We start from the raw sequence: 21,495 nt of genomic DNA on the forward strand, positions 1-21,495 counted from the left end.
CATGGCTTTGAATCTGTACATATCTTCCCTATCCGGAACCTTGGGAAGGGGTGGAGGGGAATCTATAAAAACTGTCCAAGTCCCTTTTGGAATGATTCAATGTACTTAGGCAATGGTAATTATCGGAACCTTTTGGCAAACAATGTGCTTGTTCAATGTTGATTGGTTGAGGATTACTCTCCTTTTGGAGAAATCCTTTTTGAGGACACTGAAGAGACATACTTGGTGGCAAACATATGCACATTTCTCTATGGGCCCCATTAACAGGGCCTTTCTGCACATATAAATAATGCTGTCCCCCCACAAGGAAAACTTCCATTGTCTGTTTTGTCGTCGAAGCCGACCCCCCAATCATACAATTCCTCTTGGTATCTGCCGCCTCCTCTGCCTTTGCCTTTGATAGACATTCCAGGTGTTGCTTTTCCTTTTTCCCCCTTAAGATGGTTTTTGGACCTTGTGAAAAAGGATGTCCTTGCTGTTGTTGTCCCTTTGTAGGGAACTGTCCCTTCTGACCACCTACCTGTTTTTTGAGGAAAACTTTTGGGGTGACTGAAGGCTTATATGATTTTTCATCAAAGTGTGCCTTTTTGGGTTGGGTAAAGGGAAATTTTGGGTTCTTTGTTTCCTGAATGCCTCTTTCCCCAGAAGAGCGCACACTGTACAACTCTGTTGGCAGGCATGGTCTTTGAGTTGAGCCACAACAGACTCCTCAAACAGGTCCTTACAGAAGGGGTTAGATTGTAATAATGCAGTGACATTGGAGAGTGATTTGTTGGAGCCATCCAATGCTTCCATTCATGGTTTTATGAGCCATTCTAGGAAGTCACAGAGTGCATCCCATCGGGTTCTCATAAGACTTTTGGCCTCAACGGAAAAAATGATCCTGGAATCTTAAGGAAGCCTTTTGGCAGCAACTTCCAGGAAGGTGGTAGAGGTTATAATACTAAGGAGTCAGAGCCTAGCATAAATTTCTGATGAGACTGTCCCTCTGACAGTCTTCTCATAGGGGTCCCAAACTGCTGAGTAGCTATATCTAGGGAGCTTTTTCCCTTTCAAAAGGGAGTAGTAGCGTTGCCCATTCCTTGGTGGAATTTCCCGAAACTGGGATGACTGTGGCAGATGGTTTTAATTCTGCCACTGTCTCTTGTTTTTAGTCACTACAAATTCTGAAAATCTGTCTTCACATGATTAATAATTTTCCTTTTCGTTATCATCTTTCATGTCCCTTATATATTGCCGTTCTGTGGCAAGGGCATCTTTGATGGTACTCAATTTCCTTACGGAATTGATCAAATGCCACAAACTGTGTATCCCTTTTGGGGAGCTTGTGCAATCTAACTGAGCTTCAGCAACTGAACTATAACTGCCTGTAAATCAAGGGGCAGTAGTCATTTCAGTTGGAGTTAGGTGGATCCTAGTGTCCCTTTTGGGGGGAAAGATTCTATTCAGCAACGACAGCAGCATGGGGAATAGAATTCCTTCTGGAAGGTTTCTCCCATGGCTAGCTAAAATTTGTGTCCTTGAGCCTTCTGGGTTCAGCAGGGCCATTTCAGTGGCAATGTCCACTTCATATTCTTTAGTAAGAATGTCAACCCCATGTAAAGATTTCCTTACTTCCTCCGCAGGGTTAACCTGGGAGGTATTGGGGACTGATGTTACTGGGTTTTGGCCCCAACATTGATGACGTTCAGAGAAAGGGTTAAACATCTGCTGCCGGAGTTCTGCCAGAAAGATATAGTCTCGCCCTTGCTCACCCCTACTGAACCCTAGGACCCACTGAGACAGCTTAAAAGGAATTGTTTCATCCTTAAAGCTTGCTGCCAGGAGCATACTACAAATCCTGCCCACATCTGGCGACAAAGCAAATTTTCCTTGTTTTTTTTTTTACAAGGACTATGCTCATGGCACGTGGTATGGGCCGTACCCACTGGCAAAGTGAACTGAGCAATTTGCTACCGAACACTTAAACTGAGGATCCTGTTTTTAAGTGAGGGACACTTCTGTAATTCCTCATACTGTATAGCTTCCATATTACAGGTTAACTTGATTACAAGAGTGCAGTTGTAACACATTTAATTAAATATCTATGTTAACTTAAACCCTCTCAGGTTTAGGCTAGTTTTCATGCCTGCATATGGCTGTATTACTTATACACTCTGGCCCTTTTCAATGGCTAAGTGAAGTTTTTAATTCCAACTGTCGTGCCATTTAGACTAACTGCTATGAACTAATTTATTTAACTAATCCTAGCTACTGTTTTATATAGCTTAGGTTAATGCTTCTAGTATAATCTATGTTAAGCTAAGAATAGAGGATTTCTTAGAAGGTTCTTGCTTAACCTACTCTAGCCTTATTTAAAACTTAAGGATATAAACTATTCAAAAAATAATCCTCTTATAATCTAGTTTTCTGTTTTATGTAGCCAAGGCTACCCTTTTATTTGATATTTGGCCACTGCTGTTTTAGGCTAATAGTATGATATTTCTTAAAAAGGGGTTCCTACTTAACCTGGTTAGTCCACTGCCTGTTCAAGGTTTATATCACCTTTAAGGATAGGCTATATAAGACCCTACTAGTATGTAGCCTTACAGACATGCTACCGAGTCATAAAAAAAACTAGGTTATTTTATTGAGCCTAGGACACTGTTTATACATAACCCTATGCTTATTTTTTCTTTCTTAAGCTAGTACAGGGTATTGCCTAATCCAGATTATTATAGATCACTCTTAATGTATAGGCTAGGCTATATAAAAACAGAAAACTGACTCCAATCCTAGGCTATTTAGTCTACTATATAAAACTAACTCACTAATGTGTAACCTTATAGCCAGGCTAAAACTTACTCTGATCTAGGCTACTGCCTAATCTGGATTATTTAATTCACACTTAAGGGTATGGGTTACATAAAACACAATTAGCCTACCTTAATGTGTAGACTTAAGGCTAGGTCACCATCTCGTCCAGCACAGATCACTATTTCATCTTGCCCTAGGTTACATGGTCTAGGCTAACAATTTAGTACAAAAATAGGATGTTTCATAAAAAGTTATCACTTAACTTGATATAAGGTAATGCCTAGGATAGTCCTGGATTATTTAGCTCAACCTTAAGTGGACAGGCTCATAAAAAAGGAAAAAACTTATACTAATATGTAGCCTTATTGTTAGGCTATCGATTTATTTTGCACAGATATTGTTATTGTCTGATCCTAGGGTCCTCGGTCTAAGGTAGGCCACTTAAGGATACGAGATACAAGGACATAAGCTACAGACAACATCCATTATTAATCTAGTCTAAATTATTCTCACTTACTGCCTAGATTATTGTAGACATTGTATAATCTTGAAGGATTTTCTATATTAATAAGTTGTAGAACATTTCTTTTAGTTAAAACATTTAGTTAGAATTTAAAACAATTTTCGCTTTATGAAACTAGGTTGCAATCAACGCTTTATGAAACTAGGTAGCAATCAACACTTTACGAAACTAGGTAGCAATCAACAAGCCAGGTTACGGCTTTTACAAGGATATTATCAATTCCAAAAGTTTAAAACTAAAACTTTTAACTGGAACTTAATATTAAGCACTTACCTTGCTATTTTTTATGTTTCCCTGATTCTCGATAATGAAAACGGAGAAAAAAGTTCAATTTTTTCGGAGCGCTGGTAACGACGTGAACCGTTTGCTATAGACCAAAGAGAGTTAATGGCTCCTTGGTCTTTAACGGCCCGGTTGTGAACAAGAGGGCAGATGCGCATGCACAATGATCACTTCTCTTTCTTGCAGGTTCTTTTGATGCTGGAAAAACTGGGTTCAGCTTCGCTGAAGATACGGGAAGGTGCCCTCTTATCTTTGAGTCCATTATATACTCCATCACATGTTATAATGTTAATCATTACGACACAATACCTGGTCAAAAAAGACCAACTAGAAAAGAATTCTTTGATATTAGTTTGGTCACCATGGAGCTCTGGTAGTCCATGAAAGGACACCATGAAAGGTAACTCCTTGTGGATGAAACAAACGACTACACTATCAAAAATTACAAATTTATTCAATTAACCATTAGCGCCGACTGGGCGTCCCATCGTCGACTAAATTTGTCTGTTGAGTGCGAGTGGGCCGTAAGGTCGTCAACTACAAAAAATTTCAACCTTGGTCAGCATTTCGACTGAAATGAATTCGAAAAAGCATAATTATAGCTAAAACTCTTACATTCTAGTAATAGTCAATCATTTACCTTCATTTTGCAACAAATTGGAAGTCTCTAGCACAATATTTTGATTTATAGTGACTTTTTGAAAAAAATTTTTCCCTTCGTCAGCGCAATACCTCAGAAAAATTTCAGAATTCTTTAGATCACTTTGTAAGTAATTTTGCACGTTTATATTAGCGTTATAAAGTTTTATATAGTGAAACTGTGCGCAATTTATGTAAAATACAAAAAAAATAACCATGGTTGTAGCTTTTATCGAGTTTTGAAATATTTTCATATAAATCGATAAGTCCCAAATTTCAACCTTTGGTCAACTAACTTCGACCAGGAAATGGTCGAAAAGCATAATTGGCTAAACTCTTACATTCTAGTAATATTAAATCGTTTACCTTCATTTTACAACAAATTGGAAGTCTCTAGCACAATATTTTTGATTTTATAGTGAATTTTTGAACAAAAACTTTTCTCATACATCCATGTAGATAACTCAACCAGAACATCTTGGAAATTCTTTACGTCACTTTGTCGTAATGTTTGCACCGTTTATACTAGTCGTTATATAAGATTTATATATGAAAATGTCACTTAATTTCATGTAAATACAACAAATAACTCATGGTTTGTAGCTTTATCAGTTTTGAAATATTTTCATATAAATCACGATAAAGTGCAAATTTCAACCTTGGTCAACTTTAACCCAACTGAAATGGTCGAAAAAAATGCAATTATAAACTAAAACTCTTACATTCAGTAATATTTAATAATTTACCTTCATTTTAACAAATTGGAAGTCTCTAGCACAATATTTTGATTTATGGTGAATTTTGAAAAAACTGTTTCTTACGTCCAGCCGGGGTAACTAGGCGAACATCTCAAAATTCTTTCGTCACTTTGTCATAATGTTTGCCGTTTTATATTAGTCGTTACATAAAGTTTTATATGAAAAATGTGCGCATTTTCATGTAGAATACAACAAAAAATAACTCATAGTTGTAGCTTTTATCAGTTTTGAAATATTTTCATATAAAGCACGATAAATAGAAAAATTCTGTTAAGTCCTTTAACTCGACCGAAATGGTTGAAAACTGCAGTTGTAATAAAACACTTACAGTCTAGTAATATTCAATCAATACCTTCATTTTGCAACAAACAGGAAGTCTCTGCACAATATTTCGATTTATGGTGAATTTTTTGAAAAAAACTTTTTTATGTTAACAAATTCACAATTCATGCATCATTTGTGATAATATTTTCTCTGTGTTGCTTTGATCGTTTTACAATTTGTTATATAAAAATCACATTGCAATTTAGTGTACAATACAAAGAATAAAAAATAACTTGTTAGTTTTTAACGTTTTTTGCTCCCAGCTAGCGATTTGTATACAATTATATATGAAATTTTTACGCAGTCATATATTTCAATATTTATATATGATATTTTTTTTCATTTCTGATGGCTGCATACTAAGCTGAGACAATGACAAAAAAAGGAGCCAAAATGAACTCTTAATCCTAAAAACTAAGCGTGCTGTGATTTTTTTGAAAAAACTTTTTTTCCGCTTGGCGCTAACTCCCGAGCGGCACGACATCGACAGACACTTTTTGTAAAATAGAGGCTCGGTGTTTGGGTTAATTTGTAGTTTTCTACATTTCTTGTCATCCCAGTCCATACACTCATCACAGGTGAAATCTGCTGAACACGCTTGGCCCCTACAGTCAGTACAAAGGGTATGTGAGTCATAAGATGCCTTAGTTAATCTCATATTGCAGCCATTGCTGCAATAATGAATACTAGGTGAACTTGAGTCTGACATCCTACTGTGCAAACAAGTCAACTAGTCAAAAAAAGTCTTCAATCGTGAAAACGTCTTAATCTTGAAAAAATTGGTCTCAAAATAACAACCTAACAATCACTAATCGTGCCAAAGGCTACCAAAGGTAAAAATACTTTACCAATTGGGAAAATATTAAGCAGAAAAGCGATCAGAATTCCAAAACAAGTTGACTTTTTACAACCAATCCTTGGTTGTAAGCCGGCAGAAACAAACTGAAGCTCTGCGAAGTTGTTCCTCCTAGTCACCTACATAAAACAAAAGAAGCACTGCCCCGAATTTCAAAATTTAAGCTGCCGTGTGAGTTGAAACTATAGCAATGTAATTACTTGGCAAGTTACTTATATAAAACATTTAAAAAGGGGAGTATAAAGCATATGAACCCTTGAAGCGAAAGACAGACACAGCTGCAGTACGCCAAATTCCTAAAAGACAGATGGTGACATCTGAAATCAACCTAAAAACACAAATGCTTATGGTCAAGAAAGAAACAACCCAGAGAGTAGACCCACCAAGTACAAGAGGTGTAAAGAATTGTACCCCATGGAATGCACACCTCTTGTGTGCTAGATTATGAGGAATGATGTCATGAAGAGGAGGAAGATGAATGACCTGGGTCCCTCCTAACTGAAAGTACATGGCCTACTGCAATGACAAGTTCCAACAAATAAACAACAACAGATGTTATTAAACTGGACAGTACCAGATTCCAAAAATGGTAAGGCACTGGAATTTTGATTGTTCCTCCACTATTGTTGCCTGAATTTTTTGTGTTAGTCCCAGAAACCCAAACAACAAGTACACACAATACAGAGGCATAATGAAGGGATAATGTAACATTATGGCCCAATGGAGTCAACTGGTGCAAGCATAATGGGGTTTCTTCCTTGAAATAACTGGAGTTGGGGCACTGGGATGCATTCTGCACAGAATGAGTTTACATTAAGAAATAAAAATTAAAACTTTTCGCACGACTCTTTAACCCTAATTAAGTCCAAGTGGATAAACTAACCTTACAAATCAAAATCAATTTCTTGCACCCCTGACTTCATGGGAGATGAAAGCTTATAGGGTCATGTACCTCAAAAGCTCTCGGAATGAATGGAATGGAATGGAATGGAATATAAATTTTTGGCCAAAGGCCAAGTGTTGTGACCTATGAGGTCATCCAGCACTGAAAGGGAAATGAAAATATAAAAAAAGTTTTAAAGGTGGCACAAGAAAACCTCGCAAGGACAACTCCGCATGGATGAGAATATGGAAGGAGGTATAGTAAAAGAAATGAAAGGAGTTACAGCTTTGGGCCATACAGATGCTGCAAATAACCTTAAGCAATGTCTGCAGTGCACCACGTGAAGTTCACTGATGGCACTACCCCCTATAGGGTAAACAGCTCTCAGTAATAAACCACACTATTACTCCTTTCTTAACTGTATTATGAAAAATAATGAATCTGCGCACTTGCATGTACCTCCATCTGTAAACTTTATTTCCAGTCCCTTCAAATATTTTTCCAACATATATATTTTATAGACAGTTCCTTGGTACATTAAGGAACTAAAATAATATATTGCAAGCTGACTGAAGAAAATCTGAAACTTCCCAATTCCACTAATATTTTTTGTATGTCAGATAATCTTAATGAACACTCTGACACTAATAATTAAAAAGACTAGGAATAAAATGCTTTACTGTGGTGATATTTACAAATAATAGAATAATTTTTAATTCAAGAAAGAGAGCATCATTTTCCTTACAAATACATGATGTGCACAGCCAGTATTAAATATACAGTATAATAAAGAAAATTACAGAGCATAAAACATCCCCATAAAATAAGATTGCCAGTAGTCATCTCCATTAGGGGTACTCAAAATCTCTCAGATAACTTATCAAATTAACAAAGACTGCCAATATCTTACATATCTAAGAGTCTTTAGCAAGCATCAAGTGAGTAAAGCTATGAGAGCCATAACAAATTATCAAAGCCCCTCTTTTGAGAAAAGAATGTTAAATTATCAAAGCTTCTTTTCAGAGAAAAAGTCCAGAATGTTAAGACCATGGCTTGGCAGCTATAATGCCTAAATTAATTATTATAGGTAGACTTTAGCTTCATAATATTAAGAGTACATACCTGGATAAGGGTTAGCACCAAAAGTGATGACTTCCATCAGCAGAACACCGAATGACCACACATCGGATTTAATAGTAAAACGGCTATATAACATAGCCTCAGGAGCAGTCCATTTAACAGGGAATTTGTTACCTGAAAGAATGAAGAGACTTACAATAAATAAAAAAGGACATTAACCACAAAGATGTAAATGGTTAACTCTTCTACCGATAAGATCTCATTTACAGCAATATAAAGCAATACATATGACCTCATGGAGGCACCAATGAACGATATTTAATATTTTTTTTCTATTAATTTCTGCATTTATATAATTTTACAACACATTATGTGACACTTCCACTTAACCATAGACAAGACACAGTAAAAAGATAATCAACTTACAGGTACTAGGGCAATAATCTTCACCCTCCACTATTCTTGCTAGTCCAAAATCTGCTACTTTGCACAGTAGCGAATCACCAACAAGGACATTACGGGCAGCCAGGTCTCTGTGTAGCAACTGTTGACTTTCTAAATATGCCATACCAGCAGCAACCTGGGGAAAATGAATTAGCATAAAAAATAAAGCACCTGAATTTCTGAACTTAATAAAAATAACATACAACTCTGATCAATTTCAGTCCTCCTGTGAATTGCATTTGAGATCCTTTTCAGCTTACAGTCAATAAGAAAGTTGTGATTATTAAACAAGTCACCTTGGCTTTTGCCATTATTCATCCTTAACTTTAAGGATAATCAGTATAGTGGACTATATACTCACTGTCTTTAATGGTTCATGGACCATTTAATAGGTTACAACTAAATTCGACACGGACAGAACTAGGATATTATCATTTTCAGATAGAATTCTGGCTAAAATTCAGTTGCTTAAGTAAGTTGACCTCTTTCTCCAACAATTAGGAGCATTAAATAAAACAATATTTGACTTAAAATTGAGAATTAAAAATGGCACAAAGAAAGCAACATATGGGTATGCTCTGATATGTCTGATTCTGATAAAAGCTGGAACATTTTCTTACTAATCCTTTCAATTCATGATTACAAGAAAATATGAAATAGTTTACATCCTTGGCCAATGTCCATAGATGAATCTGGAAATGGAACATTAGGATAGTCATATGAAGTGTTTAACAAAAAGGATATTACACGTCTTTTGTTTTTTCGAGTTTACCCCTTTTGAACCTAACCTCTATTCAGCAAAATGACCATGACACTAATACACTTTTTGTTGTCCTTCACTTAGGACTGCTTATCAGTTATGTGGTCTGTTCTACCATCTACAATGTAGTCTGTTTAATTTATTTTTAGATTTCTATATTTTTGTCTTCTGTTTACTCTTTACCAATGATAATTAAATAACGAGAGAGAGAGATTCCATTATAGAAATCTAAGAACATTGAAACGTATTACGATATAGGCCAAAAACTTTTGAAATGACAAAAACTTATTTCCTAGCTACAGAATAATGCAATGCCCTAAATATTAAATTATTTGCACTTAACTATCGTACTTAAAGAACTGATGGTCATATACTCACATATATAAAGCAGAAAAGGATACCATAATAAGGATCAAGTATTGTACTCAGGAAGCCTAGAAAAAATATCAAACGTAGAGAATAAAAATATTCACATCAAGTCAGTACCATAATGTGGCAATGTATATTTGGTCATTTAATTTAAGCGTCCGTTCTCCTTCATTCCTTAAAAGGTCTAACAGTGCCCCATTGCACATATATTCTGTGATGATTAATATAGGCTCTTCTTTTGTGCAAACAGCATAGAGAACTAGTATATTTCGATGTCTTAGTTTTTTCATAATTCTTGCTTCTTCTAGGAATGCAGATGGACTCATAGCACCTTGTTTTAGTGTCTTAATGGCTACTTCTGTTGAGTTATTCCACATACCTGTAGAAAAAACTTAGTGTTAATCATCTTAATTAAATAATAACGCCATTTTCAAAGGGCTTTGGTATAAAATACAAAACTTCAAAATAAACAGCAAAGCTTTTAGAATAAAAAAAATACAATTTCTTAGTGATAAATATACTCACCATACCACACCTCACCAAAGGAGCCCTGGCCTAATTTTTTAGTCATAGTAAGCATATTACGGTCTATCTCCCACTGGTCTTTAGTTTCCCTGGAGAGATCCCATTTTTGTGGTTGTGGACGTGGACAAGGATATTGTAGTAAACAAGCTAAACCATAGTTATTCTCTGCAAAAGAACAACAACAATAAATTACATTAGTAATAAAAAACAAATATCTTTGTGCCTCTCAATAAGATAAAACCATGGATACAAAAATAACAATGACTCAAATCCATAATATTGAGACAAACAACACAATAATAATTCACTTAATACAGAGCACACACACACACACACACTCAAACACTTCAAATTTCAAAGAAAGCATAAGCTAAATACAGAACGTAAGATTCTTTCTTGTATGGTGATCTGTGCGCACTACTTTTTGGACTGTTCAATACGAAATGTGATGTAATCAATTTAGTCACTTGTACACTGCAAACTGATAATTGATACTAAAATTCCCTAAGAGTACCTTATAGTTTTTTATATGAAAGCTCAACATTATGGTACACTCCCAACTAACTCTAAAAATATACCATTAAAATATCCGAAGAATTTCTTTGTGAGATCTTATTTCAAAACAGGCTAGTTCAAACTGAGCTATCACCATCGTGCGAACAATAAGCTTTGATAAAGTCAATGAGTCACAACTTCAAAAGGTATCTATTGTACAGTAGTTGCAAAAGTTAGAGCACATGATCAATATTATTACTTGTTGACTAACATACTCAATAGTACCTGCTGGAATATAAACTTGAAATAAAGACTACCCGCTTTACTATTTGTTTGCTACTGCAATTACTACATCATCATCATCATCACCTATTTACAGTAATTCAAGATAAATTTACAAGATAATTTGAAAGCTTCTCCCTAATACTCTGCTTCTACTAATCATTTAAAAATGATCACTGATTTGTAAAATATGGAGTTTTTGTCTGAAAGCAAATTCTAACGATGAAATCTTAGTGATCTGCAATTTACTTCAGTACATCTCCATTCCACTAACCTGTCTCCTTCTCTTTTTAAATTCCTCCCTAAATGTTACACCAAATACATCTGCTTCTGTTTGGATGCTTTCTTTAACTGGTTTCCACTTCCATCTTTTAACTTCATGTTTGAAGGCACATTTTCTTTAATTACTCCTCCCTGTTTTTCCTTCTCCATTTCTATGTTTATTCTTTCAACACATTCATGTTCCATCCTTCACTCACTCTCAAATCAGCACAAAGTAATTTTGTGTGACAGTGTAACAGCATAAACCTTTGTTCTTATACCATCAACTCTCATCATAATAAGCATTTTAAAGTCTTCAATTTTATATATCATATTTGTTCTGATCTTCTGGACGACTATGTCTTCCACCCTTGACAACTGATTTTGACCAAACACAGCCTATCCCCACAACACAAGGCACAAAAGAAAAGACTGAAGATTCTTAAAATCTATGTTCAATGTCTTAATTAAAATAATGAACACAATTAAAATCTATAATCTTTCAGCAAAACTACTAAAATATACACTCACTTTTATAGGCATCAACTAAATCGTTTAGTGTTCGGAAAGCTTGAGACGAAGTGATGAAGAATCCTCCCGTATCAGTTACTTTAATTCGATAGTGTTTGACATGTTCACCCTTATTTTGGTCCCAGTCCTGTAAAATAAAATTGGAATGTGAAAGGCCTATAATCTGAAATAAAACATGATCATGTAAAATTAATACATACTGTACATTGCACAAAACTACTCTATCCTCACTGTACATGCTATCACCAATAACAACTACAGTACACAAGATTTTATAGGAATATAAAATGGATGGTCCTGGTAAAAGATTAATAAAATGAATGCCCATGAAATTCTGGTAAAAAAACATGACCCCTATTACCCTTAGGATGAGATATTTTCCTAAACTACACAAACCAGTCACCCATAGTTATGACCCTGTCTGGGAGTTTACCAAATCATATCCTTGAAAGAGGACACCATCATCAACATTTTTACAAAACCTAGTCTGCTGACAGATAGTTTGGATAATGAGATCCCTCTTGTTTGACACCTTACAGTAATAATAAACACCTACAGCATTAAGGTCAACAAATCTGACTAATATCCACTGTTAATTTTGACTTGGGTGAATCCTTGTATGCTTACTAGATTTCTAAAGAAATTTACTAGCTTCAAGAAAAACGGATATAGAATTAAAACTATACTACTTAGATAACCTTAGGTAGCCCCAGAAAGATGGACACTGGGATATAACTGGGATGAGTTCTGCCAGGAACAAGGCACCTTATAATCAATGGTTTGTATTGAAAACTATCTTAAAAAATTAAAAGCAACAATAGTTGGTGATTACAAACAGTGAATAATTTTAATGAATTATTGTATGTAAATGTTTCAGTAAAGCATCTACACTCACCCTTATACTAAGTGAATATCCGTGACTAGACTGTTCGGACATGCGGATAAGGAAAGTCCCTCTCAAGTTTCCCCTTGTCATCAGGAGCTTCTCTGCTTCTTTTCTTGCTATTTTACCAAAATACCAGCTGAAAAGAAAATATTATAATGAGATACAAGAAAGAAATCTTCAGAAAATATACTCAAGAACCTACAGAATAGAAATTTCTATTAATTAACCTAATCAAGCAGTAAATGACAGTAACTACCTACAACCTTTCAAATGTACCAGGAATAATCATTCACAGAACACCCCTTTGCAAATTTCTAAAGGTACATATGCAGTATAATTAAAAAGTAATTTATAAATAAATAACAATTAACCTAGTCTGAATGATGTGCATGTCTAAACACAGTTTATTTCTAGCCTAGTTTGAATGATGTGCATGTCTAAACACAGTTTATTTCACAAAACTAAAATACCCCTATGTAAATTCACAGCACAGAAAGTCACGAAGTACATATGTCTCAACCATTATTATAATTAAAAAAAGGCATGATTAAAAACTATAAAATTTCAAATAAATCTTAAGAAAATATACCTAAGAACCTACAGAGATGAAATTTCCATTAATCAAAACTAATCAAGCAATAACACTTTTAATACTTTTTAAGTAATAAAACTGATGCTACACCAGGCACTGAATAAATATAAACAGATGAAAAAACATAAGGTAAAGTACAAAGATATTCAGAGCATATCTAATTTCTTAATTGTTGATTGTGAGCAAGAGAAAACATGAAACTTACTCTTGGCATTCTAGAGAAGAAGCTGACGCAACATAATTTTTGGGTATGTAACCATCAATGCCACGTGTCATATGCCGCGCCAACCACCAGTCAGCATCACTGTAAAGGAAAAAGTAACTTAGTATGTAAATTCTCCTTAATATCCCACTACTAATATCAAATTACTTAATGACTCCTTGACTCTTCTCAACATAAGTGGTACGCAATTATCTTTAAATCATTATTATTATTATATTATTCAGAAGATGAACGCCATTCATATGGAACAAGCCCACAGGGGCCAAAAGACTGGAAATTCAAGCTTCCAAAGAATATAGTGTTCATTAGGATAAAGTAAGAGGAGGTAAAGGGAAATAGAGAAACAAGAGATCTTGCTTATTAAAAAAGAAAAAATATAATAATAAAATTCTAGTCAAACATCTCATTACAAAAATCAATGCCATATGAAACTGCATGCAGCTAACAGTTTACAAATGTTATTGAAAATGACATTTCAGAACATAACAATGGTCAAACCAAAGTTAAACCATAATCTTCATAAACTACTGTATTTCTCTAAGAAATCCAATAATACATCTTAGTAACCTTTCATAATCCACAATCTTGTAAAACCTGTTAAAAAATAAACCCATGGAGAAATAAAGATCATAAGTTCCATACTTTGCAAGTTACTTGCAAAGTATGGATTTTTTTACCCTACAACCTGAATTATTTATTGCCATTGCAACAAAGCCTGTATTTGATCTAAGCACCAAGATCATGCTGATGATCCCAAAATGCCTTTCCACTTGAAACCCTCATCAGGTTTACCTATTCTTTCACGCCTCTACACCTTCAATTAACTTACTTTTGTCTCCTCCTTTTTTACTAATTAGCCATTTCTCAAACCTCATCTGAGCAATGTTAATGCTAACATTTTTCCTATAACAGGTATCTAAACAATTAAAAAATATCCAACATTAGGAACCACCAGTTGCAATTCCCTTTGTATAAAGGCTATTATATTTTCCTGAACAAGTTGAGAATCATTTATCTGAAATTCCAAACACCAAAAACCTCCAAAAATTTAAAGTTTTTTCATATTAATATAATGCATCATAATAATCTGAAAATCTAAAAAGCCTCAGAAATGTTCCCAAGTGATGTGCAGCTGATCTATCTTTTGAATGGTGTAGGTTCCTGTAGGTTCCAAGTTCCAAAAAAATTAATATCCACAATAAAATGTGATCAGTAAATTAATGTGTTTATCAGTAACTCTTTACATTAATACAGTTTCTGTCACAGCAAGCATATGACTGCCTAAATAATAAATAACGATACTGCTGTTGCATATATTTAATGAGATTAAATTACAGTATGAGTAACCTACAGCATGAGATAGGTTGGGTGGGTGGGGGAAAGAGAGGAGGGCATTTTTAGGCTGATACTGACATTTTCACTGTTTATGGGCAGATTTGAATGCAGTTTATTCTTTCTTTGATAATAATGGTGTTTGTTAACACGAGTTAACCCTAAGTTTATACCACATAAATATGTCTGTTAGCCCAATATAAGACATTGTAATAGGATGGGAACTTGATGTAGTGATAATAAGGTTAAAAGTATTGCACTGTTAGACATTTATAGATGGATTTTGAAGGGGTTTATTTTTTCTTTGGTAATGATAGATTATTTCATAGTTTATCTGCAACCAGTGTTATGTTCAAGATGCTATATTATATTTCTGGGCTCGACCTGTGTCACCCAGTGAAATGGTTCCAATAGCACACATTTTTTCTAAGTATAAATATTGCTAAATATACCAGACAAAAAAGCTATCCATAATGCCAGGGTTACTACCCCTGGATCGATCACCACAATGGTGTCGGTATGCACAAGGGGTGAGTGGTAACCACTATCACAGGTCTTCATCCTATAGATTTCTCTATTCTCAAAGCCCCAAAATTGGAGGAGCCGCACCAACGGTTACCTCCCACTCGCTGCCAACTACCGCTCATGCCCGCCATCTTCATTCCAACCTTAGCACGAACACGTGAACTCCGTAAAATTTTTCTTTTGGTGATTGTGTTCCCCTTTTCAGCTTGATCATGTCTTCCATCGAGGATTTTCCACCACCTAAGTTGAGTACTGTTTCTGGTTGGTTTTTTTTTGAACCGACCAGTGTAAATAGTTCTGATGGGCTGTGTTTGCCTCTTTCCGTTTTCGACCCTCAGTCTCAGCATTTATATTAGCAGAATGAATTCTGCTAGTTTTTATTCATACTCCATTCAGTTTCGAGCTTATTTGGAGAACTTACCATGTCGCTGGTAAGGAGGCAAAGGAACCTTGTATCATGGCTGAGCTAGGCTCAACTTTTTCTGATCATAGAATTTGGGTCTTTTTATCGGTTTCCTTCCTCCACCAGCGAGTTGGTGCCTTCTCGATGGTGTTATTGTTATTATCATGATCATAGCTGTTATGTATAAGGTTGGATGGCATATTCATTGCTGGATTAGTTTATGCATGTGATTCGGCATCAGAGGTAGGCCATCTTGGTACCAATGTTTTTTGGGCCTTCTCTACCGCCGTGTCATTTATGTATTTATGTATTTATTTATTTATATATATATATTTAGGCTAACCCACATCATGAGTGGTTAACATTATTTATGTTTTGTGGTTTAGATAACTAGGTAGTTTAATTTTAATATAAGGTAGTTTCTAGCCTAGCCTACCTAGGCTAGGCATGAAATACGCTCTTACACGGTGCTCAGGCTACCTAGCTCCCCTGACCAGGCCGTTTTACAGTTTTGGAGGGGGAAGTTAGGCTAGTGAGGAAGTTCCCCGTTCACACTTAGCCCACCTGACCAGGCCGTTAGGTTTTGGAGGGTGAGGTTAGGCCAGTGAGAGAGTTCCTCATTCACACTTAGCCCACCTGGCCAGGCCGTTGGGTTTTGGAGGGTGAGAGTTAGATTAGTGAGGGCTCCTCATTCATAATTGCCACCTGACCAGATGCCTCGGTTTGGAGGTGTGGCTGGGTTGAGCCTAAGGTTCTTCTCTCCCTAACTGTAGCGCTCAATCCTAGCCTTCCTGACCAGGCCAAAGGACCCCAGTTTTGGAGGGTAGGTTGGATCAGCAGGTTTTAAACTCCTGCTTTTTGGTGTATATAGCCTAGTCCCCCTTTATTCCTGAGCGTTAGAATTTGGTGACGTTGCCTGGGCGACATCTCTGGGGAAATATGGCGATAAAGCTTATCGGCACCCGTAAGGAGTTATATTCGGCTTCTCGGAGGTGCTACCCACCTGACATTCGCCGTTCACGGGTTTCCGCCACTCACCTACCTTTCCCTTAACGGGCGGTGTTTAGTTAGCTCGCTTCTAATTACTTTTAGCAGTTAGTAGCGGACGTCGAGCGCTGTCAGTGGAAGCAAATAAAGGGGATTACGATATGTTAGAATTTAAGTCTCCGCTTCAGTCTGTCGGATCTTTCGTTGTTATTGTCCATTTAACCACTCCAGTGGGTATGGTTCGCGGTGTATTTGGCGGTTTCCATTATATGGTTTCTGTCCTGGACAGTTGAAAGCTAGGCTATATGCGACCACTCTTTCCGCTCATATTACGCTGTTTCCATATTATGTGACACAATGAGATTTCAGTGACAAATCACGGCGGAGTATCATAGAGTACTTCTTTATAACATATATAGTAGTTAGCCACTCTGTAGCATAAATCTGTGTTTATTAGACTTTTGCTGCCGGACTCAGTTCCGGTGGGTTTAGCCTTGATGATACTCATGTATCATCACCCATAATCTATGTTAGGTAGACTTTGCCACCCCGGACTTAGTTACAGGTCTGCCTTGATGATACTCATGTACTGTCATTCCACTTACAGATGAGTGCGTTGTCAGGAGCCGGGTGTCGGACCGTTCTCCAGCAGCCCTGCGGGCACGAGGTGTGCGCTGGCACTCTGGCTGTGCGGTGCATGCTGGAGACCTCATCGTTTGGCACCCTGGCGGCTGTGAAATTTGCTACACTCTGTATGAGCTTTCATTATCAGATAGTCGGTAAAAGTGATTAGGAGTCTGCTAATGCTTTTTAGTCTCCCTTTTGATTTTAATGGCTCATTTGGATATGCGATGAAAAATTTGGAGAAATGTTTTCCAGCAGTCCTGCCTTCTCTTCCAGTCAAACCAAGCAATCCGTGCCTCTTTGCTGTCGACCTGAGGAGCCTGGGTGTGCGGTTTGAGGCGTTGCGTCTGGCCACCTACGTGCTGTCGGAGGATCTGCAATCTCCTCTGCCCGGAGAATGCCCAGATCAATCCTAGCCTCGCCGGTACCCAAGGAGTTAGCGCCCCACTCATCAGCGGATCAGACAACCTGTGCGGAGAGGTGGCGGAAGAGTGTGACCATCAACATCCACCTGGAGCCTATGAGCGTAGATGACCACCAGGTAGGGTAGGGTGGTAAGTGAGGCAGGTGAGGATAGTATGAATAGATCCCTCTTTAGTTCACCTTCTTCTTCCTCTTCCTTCAGGGGTTTCGAAGTCAGCTAACCTTGGGGACAGATCTCGGTCTGTTATCCCCAAGGTGAAATCTCTAAAAGAAGGACTTACCAAAGTCCTCTAGACCTCAAAAGTCTATTCACGCCAGCTCCCCTCTAGGTGCGTCACTGGCTCCCAAACCAGTGGCGTCCTCAAGCAAACTTCTCCTCCGTCTAAGAGTCGAGATCAGAGTTTCAAAGGCTAAGCCCCCACAGCCTAGCTTCGACTCTAGGCTTTTGTCGAGCTGCTGATGCAGAGAATCGACTCAAAGGTTGAAAGTAGGCTACAAGATCTCGTCTTAGCTTGTTACAAGTTTAGAGACCTCCGGACAGTCAGTGCTGTCATTGGCATAAGGATGCAGGCCCAGGAAAGCTTGCTCTCGGATTCATCCAATCCGGAGCCGGTACAGCAATCACATGTTGTCCCGGATGCCTCCAGACTGCCCCCTTTGATAAGGAACCATTGGCGACTGGCCCTGCATGCTCCCCTGCACAGTGACACACTGACCATTGAGAGTTTGAGCACTCGTCGTCTGGAAGAATTGGAGTTCTTTCCAGCCGACCTAGTGCCCCTCCCTATCCAGGCTGCCAGGTTAACCGAGGAAGCCTGGTTAGATTCTGAAATAAGGTCCCTAAAGAAGCGGTCATCTTTCCTAGGGACCAAGCTCAATCCGCCCTGATGCGCTCTCTCCGACTGGAGTGCGAATTGAAAACTACTCCCTTTAGGAAGTTTCTTGATGTTCTCCGTGGGTGACTCCATCTACCCCCTGCACTACTAAGGTGCAGGCTGACCCTTCAGCCTGGAATGAATGGCAAGCCCTATGCCTCAACTCCGGAGATGGACCCCACCTCCCTTCTCTTCCCAGATTCAGAATGTTGGTTGGGGCTCCAGCAGCGTTCACGATGAAAGCTACGATGCAGTGTGCCTCCACCCTGTTCATGAAGCACCTTCCAGGATTCGGAGGAACTCTGCTGAAGGCGGTATGAAGAGGCTAGGTGTGGAGTTGTGTCGCTCCCCTGCATTCTGTCACCATCTCAAGTACGGCATTAGAGTTAACACTGTGAACCTCTGTTTCAGGTCCTAACAAAGTCGTTATTGGCATCATTCCAATGGGACCTTTATGACTTTGTGGTTTGCGAGAGCAGAACTGCGAAAGCACATCTTGCAGACGCCACCATCAGGCATGAACCCAATAAGGCTCATTAAGAGTTCTGTCTGGGGACCTAACCTCTTCCCAGAGGATGAGGTCAATAATGTCTAGCAGAGGCAACCAGAGCAAACCAGGAGCCTCACGCTCTCGCTGGGGTCTTCCTTTTCGAAAGGAGTCCTCTGAGACCTCCGGACCTCAACCTAAGGAAAGGAAAAGGTTCAGGAGATTCCCAGAGCTATGGGAAACCTCAGGGCTCAAACTGTGCTTCAGGCGGTACCGGTCTACAGATCGGCCAGCCTTCCACATCAAGGCACAGCCTCAGCAGCAGTTCGTACTGATGCAGCCGGCTCAACAAGCTTCTGCTCCGCCAGCCCGTGGCGTCCCCAGCTTTCAACGCGTTTGAAAGCCAGAAGCGTTCGGTTACAATGACATCAAGGGTGGCAGAGCCAGAGCCGCCCTACAAGGTAGTGCAGCGTCCAGATCTCTCGTGTGGAAGAGGAGGCCGAGGAGGCAGAGGAAGTAAGCCCTCTTCAATCAGCCAGAGCCTCCTCAGGTAGGCGGGAGATTATATCTCTTCGGGACCATTGGACCTTCAGTCCATGGGCCCACAGCATAATTTCAAAAGGTCTGGGATGGGCTGGAGCAAAGGGGCCTCCTCATGCCGGTCAGATTCCATCCAACCTCCATCCAAAGACTTACTGGACTTTGCAAAGGACCTTCTGCAAAGAGGCAATAAAGAAAGTCCAGACACTTGGGAATTTCAAGGCCGTCTGTTCAGTGTAATCGAAGACTCAGACAAGCAAAAGTAATTCTAGACCTGTCTCGTCTCAGCATATACATTCAATGCGACAAGTTTCGCATGCTTGATCTGCGGAGTATGGACCCTACTTCCGCGTGGGGCCCGTCACCATCTCTATAGATCTTTCAAGCGCATATTATCATGTCCCGGTTGCGAGCTTCTCTCTTACCTGGGATTCAGACTAGGAAAACAAGCATACTCGTTCAGAGTCATGCCATTCAGACTCAACATAAGCGCCCAGAATTTTTACAAACTGGCAGAGACAGTAGTCCAAAACTACAGGCCCAAAGGAATTATGCTGGCCCATACCTGGGCGATTGGATAATTTAGGCATCAACGCCAGGAATGCCGGAAAGCAACATTCACAGTAATCAACTTCCTGGAATACTTGGGTTTCCAAATAAACAGGAAGAAATCACGTCCTAGTTCGGCAGCTCAATTTCAGTGGTTGGGAGTCAATGGGACCTAAACACACACAAATTGTCACTTCTGCCAACCAAAGGAGGGCAACAGCCAAAGCTACCAGGCAGTTTCTCAAGAACAAAGAGCCTCTCGTCGTGCCCAGGAAAGAGTTCTGGGCTCTCTTCCGGTTCGCTTCAGTAACAGACTTGTTGCTAAAGCCAGACTGAAGGATATAAACAGGGTATGGGCGGAGAAGCAGGCCAACAGCAGAAACAGGGACAAAATGTCTCTAATCCATGGTATTGAGGAAGGGCTTGACCATAGTGGACCAGTCAAGAGTTTGGCAAAGGTCAGTGCCTCTTCAGTTTCCCCCTCCATCGCTAGTGATCCGCTATGGATGCTTCCTAAGCGGATGGGGAGGATACTCCCAACACAAGAAAGTTCAGGAACATGAGTGCGACGGTATTCCGCCAGTTCCATATCAACATTCTAGAGGCAATGGCTTTATTTCTAACGTTAAAAGAAACTACGTCAGCCAAACGGATTCACATCAGACTGGTGCTGGACAGTGCAGTAGTTGTGCATTGCCTGAACAGAGGGGCTCAAAGTCTGAATCAATCAGTAATGAATGCAATTTTTCTCCTGGCAAGAAACATCTTTGGCACCCACCTGGCAGGTGTTTGGAATGTCATTGCAGATTCACTATCCAGGACAGCTCCACTGGAGTCGGAATGGTCCTTGGACAAGACGTCGTTTGAGTGGTTTTGTCTTCAGGTACCGGGTCTCCAGGTAGGCCTGTTTGCCACAGAGAGCAACCACAAGCTTCCGTGTTACGTTGCTCCCAATCTAGACCCTCTAGCCTCATTCCACAGATGCATGTCAATGCGACTGGAACAGATGGCAAAGGATCTGTCTGTTTCACCAATAAACCTATTGGTGAAAGTTTACATAAACTCAGATCATTCCAAGGTCAAGTAGCACTTGTGGCACCCAACTGGGCCGAAGAGCAATTGGTTTCCTCTTCTACTAGAGTTGAAGTCGGCACAAACAGATCCCAAATCCGAGATTGACACAAGTAGTGCAAACTTGGACTGTGTCCGCTTCCTCAAGAATTCTGAATGCCCCAGCTTTA

At 38.7% G+C, this 21,495-nt stretch overlaps 1 protein-coding gene across 1 annotated transcript in view; it reads right to left on the bottom strand.

Annotated features, from left to right (window-relative positions):
• LOC136833351 (tyrosine-protein kinase fyna-like) overlaps nt 1-21,495 on the bottom strand; it is a 188,052-nt gene that overhangs the window by 26,233 nt on the left and 140,324 nt on the right. Inside the window, exons 8-14 of the mRNA XM_067095368.1 lie at nt 13,492-13,590; nt 12,704-12,830; nt 11,809-11,935; nt 10,240-10,404; nt 9,837-10,093; nt 8,568-8,724; nt 8,184-8,315 (exon numbers count right to left, since the gene is read on the bottom strand). Of these exons, the coding sequence (XP_066951469.1) occupies nt 8,184-8,315; nt 8,568-8,724; nt 9,837-10,093; nt 10,240-10,404; nt 11,809-11,935; nt 12,704-12,830; nt 13,492-13,590 (1,064 nt within the window). The remainder of the gene's footprint in view (nt 1-8,183; nt 8,316-8,567; nt 8,725-9,836; nt 10,094-10,239; nt 10,405-11,808; nt 11,936-12,703; nt 12,831-13,491; nt 13,591-21,495) is intronic.

The sequence above is a fragment of the Macrobrachium rosenbergii genome, chromosome 51 (genome assembly GCF_040412425.1).
Source record: "Macrobrachium rosenbergii isolate ZJJX-2024 chromosome 51, ASM4041242v1, whole genome shotgun sequence".
Lineage (NCBI taxonomy): Eukaryota > Metazoa > Arthropoda > Malacostraca > Decapoda > Palaemonidae > Macrobrachium > Macrobrachium rosenbergii.